Source organism: Miscanthus floridulus, chromosome 5, assembly GCF_019320115.1.
Source record: "Miscanthus floridulus cultivar M001 chromosome 5, ASM1932011v1, whole genome shotgun sequence".
In the NCBI taxonomy this organism is placed as follows: domain Eukaryota; kingdom Viridiplantae; phylum Streptophyta; class Magnoliopsida; order Poales; family Poaceae; genus Miscanthus; species Miscanthus floridulus.
The window spans coordinates 4,087,984-4,093,029 of NC_089584.1; the positions used below are offsets into that span (position 1 = coordinate 4,087,984).

The 5,046-nt window shown below is 45.8% G+C and overlaps 1 protein-coding gene across 1 annotated transcript; it reads left to right on the plus strand.

Moving 5' to 3' along the window:
- The first annotated feature begins 1,184 nt into the window (after positions 1-1,184).
- LOC136451366 (bidirectional sugar transporter SWEET3b-like) lies at positions 1,185-3,353 on the plus strand. Its single transcript, XM_066452074.1, has 6 exons — positions 1,185-1,473; positions 1,581-1,617; positions 1,724-1,946; positions 2,093-2,254; positions 2,607-2,726; positions 2,866-3,353. The coding sequence occupies exons 1-6, from the start codon at positions 1,434-1,436 to the stop codon at positions 3,076-3,078; spliced, it is 795 nt and encodes a 264-aa protein (XP_066308171.1). The 5' UTR covers positions 1,185-1,433; the 3' UTR covers positions 3,079-3,353.
- The last annotated feature ends 1,693 nt before the right edge of the window (positions 3,354-5,046 follow it).

Below are 5,046 nucleotides of genomic sequence, written 5' to 3' on the forward strand. Positions count from 1 at the left end.
GTGTTTTGGGTCGGCAAGCAAACTACTTTCTTGTTTTCTCGTGGCAATGGGAGGCGGTGGTATATACGAGCTTGAAACGCCGTGGGCATTTGAAGACGGCGCTCGTTAATTACAAGCAAGCCGCCGATTAGGAATAGACAACTTGTCAGAGTACGAATAGGGAAGCTCCGGCCTTGACCGAATTAGAAATCCCGTAACGGGAAGGATGGGGACGTTCTCCCCACAATTAACCGTAAATAAAAAAATAATAATTACAGGATATCTGGCCCATCTGGAGCGTGGGCTGCAGTGCCGGCCCATCTTTGTGGGATTCTTGGGCCGCAGAAACCGTCCCCTCCAGAACAACAACGTTACTCGTTGTGAAAGAAAAATAACGTTATTAGCTAGCATTATTATCTCCGTGAGCAGCACTGCTTTTGGGGGAAAAAAATGAGGTAGGGACAGCCCAGCCCAGTAAGATCTATGGTATGAAACGTGTCCATGCGTAAATATTTAACCCCTGACCTGAGGGAGGAGTTGTCAAACGGAGCACAGCACAGCTGATGCGAGGGCCATTACCGAAATTAAAAAGAAAGGCATACCATGAAACTGGAGCGAATTCTAATCTGCCCACGGTTACATTAGTTAGTTTCTAGTGCAAGCGACAGGCGATCATATACGCTAGCGTCTTTAACAATTCATGGTGCGCGTGCACATTACCATTAGCTTTAGTGAGCGGAGCCTGTCATGCACCAGCGCACACTTGGCGCCTGCAATGACTAAACAATGCTGCATAATGCACAACAATGGAGCAATGTGCCTTCCAGTGCTACATGGCTTTTATCACGATGACTAAACATTCTCATCCTGAATCCACAGAGACCTGCTTTTTTGGGCATTATTTGGTGACACATCATCGTCGCTGAAGAAGTGGACTCATGTGGATTCAGAGTAAGCATATGTACGTGCTCAACCTAGTTCGTCAGACCTCCAAGCCAATCCTCATCGGCCGCAGAGTTGATTTGGTGATCCACGCAACAATCACTTAATTTCTTTCTAGTGCGGTATATATATAATCAGTGTACCTTTGGACATGCATAGCACGCATAGGAACAAAAGCTAAAAATTTGTTTAGTCAGTTGCAGGGATATCTATATCTGTGTGGACAAATGAATGACCTTAACTGACGACAGGTCGACGGCCATCATTCCCTCAGGCTAACTGGAGCCACACAGCTAAGTTCCATTCCAAGCAGCCAGGCCTTTATTTGCTTCTTGTTCTACACCCACTCATTCTGCAATTCAGTTGTGTTGTGCTGCCTCAGGCAGTATAAATTGGTTGCCTCCACTTCAGGCAAACATGCTACTACTCAGGTAGCCAGCACATCGACACATCTAGGCCCTTACTCGGTTTGGAGGACGAGTGTGCATGCTTGTCAGCGACAGCAACCAAGAATGGTTCCAAATACAGTCCGTGTTGCCGTAGGAATCCTAGGTCAGTAGTTCACATCTACAACTACATGCTGTTCGAATCATATTATTATTTCTTGAATAACTGTAAAGCCTACGCCCCTTCTGTCTGTCTCTCACCCTCTCTTGCAGGAAATGCTGCTTCCATGCTCCTCTATGCAGCCCCTATGTATGCATCATATATGTCCTGAATTATATTACTATGCATTATCTGAAACAATTAGTCCTGCTTATCACCTGTACATGCTCTGGCTCTGCAACATATGTCACACCAGATTGACGTTCAGAAGGGTGATAAAAAAGGGCAACGTGGAGGAATTCTCATGCGTGCCATACATCCTAGCTCTGTTCAACTGCCTCCTGTACACCTGGTACGGGCTCCCAGTAGTGAGCTCCGGATGGGAGAACCTGCCCGTCGCTACCATCAACGGGGTGGGCATCCTGCTGGAGATCTCGTTCATCGGCATATACGTATGGTTTGCACCAGCAGAGAAGAAGGCAAGTGGTGGCCGTGACGATGCATTATCTTCTTTCATTCATTATTATTCACACGTATTGTCAGACGAGTCTGAACTGTTGAGTGCTGTTAGCACTTATTAGCAGGCTACCTGATTCTGAATTTATTATTGTTTCTTAATTTGCAGAGGTTTGCCTTGCAGCTGGTGCTTCCTGTGCTGGCGTTGTTTGGCTTGACTGCGGCTTTGTCGAGTTTCGTGGCCCATACACACCACATGCGCAAGGTTTTTGTGGGCAGTGTTGGGCTGGTGGCTTCCATATCCATGTACAGCTCTCCAATGGTGGCAGCTGTGAGTATTTATCAGTCATAAGTATATAGTAATACAATACAGTATACATAGCCTTCACACTGATGAATAACATAGAACAAATGTCCAATTGGACAACACAACTACTAGCAGACTACCAGCTCATGATAAAACCCTGTCCTGATGAATTAACAAAGGCTCAATTCTGAATCTGACCGACCTGTCATGTAAAAAAATCAGATTCACCAACAGTTAATGCAGGAACCAAATCGAACTAATGAAGATAACGACGTACTAAAAATCTTCAATCTTCCATTTTGACAACATTTGTCTACTACGGTCGATCAAGTGTTCTAAACCAAGGATCTTCTGGACCGGACACCTGTGATTGCAGAAGCGAGTCATAACGACGAAAAGCGTGGAGTTCATGCCGTTCTACCTGTCGCTGTTCTCCTTCCTGTCCAGCGCGATCTGGATGATATACTGGCTCCTCGGGAGGGACTTCTTAATCGCGGTTAGCACATCATCTGGATCCCATCAAGTTCATGTTCATGGATAAAACATATATATACATACAGAAGTACAGAACCCAGTTAACCACCGGACTCTTGTCTGACGCTTCCGTTTGGTTGCTTGTTCTTGATCCTTTGCAGTCGCCAAACTTCATCGGCGTAACGATGGGCATGCTTCACCTGCTGCTGTACTGCATCTACAGGAGAGGCGACGGGGCAGCAGCTGAAGCAGAGTTGCGTGTGCATGGCGCCGCCGCTGATCAGGAGAAGGGCCTGAAAGCAGCGGTGCCGATGGCCGTGCAGGTGCAGCCGCAGGAGACAGCTGCGAGCAGTAGGGTCAATCAAAATGTCTGAAATCAAAATCACTTGTGACTTTCTTTACATCAGTCTGCGGCCCAGCCCAACGGCCCAAGCCAACACCTCACTGGACTTTCCGTCTCCAAGGCGAATGAATAGAAAGTTGGGCTCATGGGCTGTACGGCCACGCAGCAGCGACCCTCCATGCTGTAATGTCACAAATCCTTAACGGGGCCGTGCGGAGGCCGTACAAGTCCTACTTTGTTAGGAGGCCCATACTGTTTGTGTTTTCGCTGATTCCGAAGAACCCCCCCCCCCCCTCCCCCAATCATTTGCAATGCATCTTTTCATTTTTATTGATCACCTCCTCTAAACAGATTGCCGAAACTTTTCATAAAAACAAAAACATTACCAAAACCTCAGATCCTATTTTTCTTCTTCCATCTCTCTTTTTATTGTCCATACGCTTATTATAACTATACTTCTATATCACAATAATTTTGGAATTTCATATTCAACCATGACATATATAGGGTCCAATGCACCAGATAATCCATGAAAAACATGACGAAATCTATTGCCCATGCAGTTGCTACATATATGCTAAAAAGGTTTTTTTAAACAATGACAGGAGCTCTGCCGCTCAATATGCTAAAAAGGTTATCACCAAGTTGTTCATCTGTCTCACACTTCTAGAAAATCTTTTGGTCCAGTCTTATTCTTCTCTCGAGCCTGATGGTTGTATCCACTTGACTCTTTCGACTAACCTTGCTTGTTCTTTTTTGTCATGTTGTGTGCATGATCATTTGATGTCATAATGTGTCATAAAGTTTTTTAATCCTAAAATCTACTAGACCCACAACTCGGCGCACAACAACATCGAATGCTTAGCGGTGTCCTTGGACTGGGGGGTAACGGAGCGGAGCACCGAGGGAGGAAGGAAGAAATAAGAGTACTAGGATGAGCTAAGACTTCTTTCCGACGCATTTAGGAGTGAGAGGGTTGTGTGTTTTCGTATTGTAAGTAGGATAAACTATCAATCATAGATCTCTAATGCTCTCTCCCAATTCCCCCCACATCTTCAAACTTCATCCAAAGCTGGCACTAGCCTAACTGTCGTCCACCTGTCCCCACCCGTGGCCATCTACCACTTGCGTGCCTGCCACCACCACTATCATCACCTATGGCTAGTGGCAAATGCCACCTCCAAGCCACTCCAACCATCCCTTTAACCATGGGGACCTCCAAATTAACCTAGACGACCCCCCCTAAATACAACCCCCTCCCTTCACACCCCTAACCTAGCGTGAACATAGAGGGACAAAGAAAGAAGCTGACAAGTCGACTCACAAAGATCCTAAAGTCATTCCCTCTGAACTCTCTAGGAAATTTTAAAAAAATCAATAGGAATGGTCCCATGCAACAGTCATGGGCACCTGTCGATTGTCATGGATTCACGACACGTGTTTATGCACATGCATCCAACTCATGAAAGAGATGTAGTTTTTCTTTCCAACTAATTCTCCTAAATTTAAGCAACAATCCCCGTGTAGATGCAAACGTATGGACACATATCGTGAATCCAAGTTAGATGCCAACATCTGCTCTACAGGAATTGTCCCATTGATATTTTTTTCTCTGGAAAACTATACGCCCCTTATTTGGAGCACGTTTAATTTGATATACCAAAGTAGCACTAGTAGAGAAACGACCTTTGATTCCACCTCGAAATTTGGCTTTAGTCCCGGTATTTTTCGTGCCCGGAACTAGAGATACCTTTAGTCCCGATTTATAGCTCCAACTGGGACTAAAGGACCCTGCCCAATGACTATTACGGCAGGCTTTTGCTGCAGGGGACCTTTAGTCCTGGTTGGAGCTACCAACCGGGACCAAAGTTTAACTTTTACTCCCGGTTGGTCCCTCCAACTGGGAGTAAAAGTCTACTCCCGGCTGGAGGCTCTGTCCGAGACTAGGAAGGGACCTTTAGTCCCGGTTTCTGTCTCCAACCGTGACTAAAGGTCCCCT

Bases quoted from the DNA above. Each gene is read 5' to 3' on its own strand.
- LOC136451366 (XM_066452074.1), top strand. From the start codon at position 1,434: ATGGTTCCAAATACAGTCCGTGTTGCCGTAGGAATCCTAG. The intron at 1,474-1,580 runs GTCAGTAGTTCA...CCTCTCTTGCAG, and splicing joins TGTTGCCGTAGGAATCCTAG to GAAATGCTGCTTCCATGCTC. The intron at 2,255-2,606 runs GTGAGTATTTAT...CTGTGATTGCAG, and splicing joins GCTCTCCAATGGTGGCAGCT to AAGCGAGTCATAACGACGAA.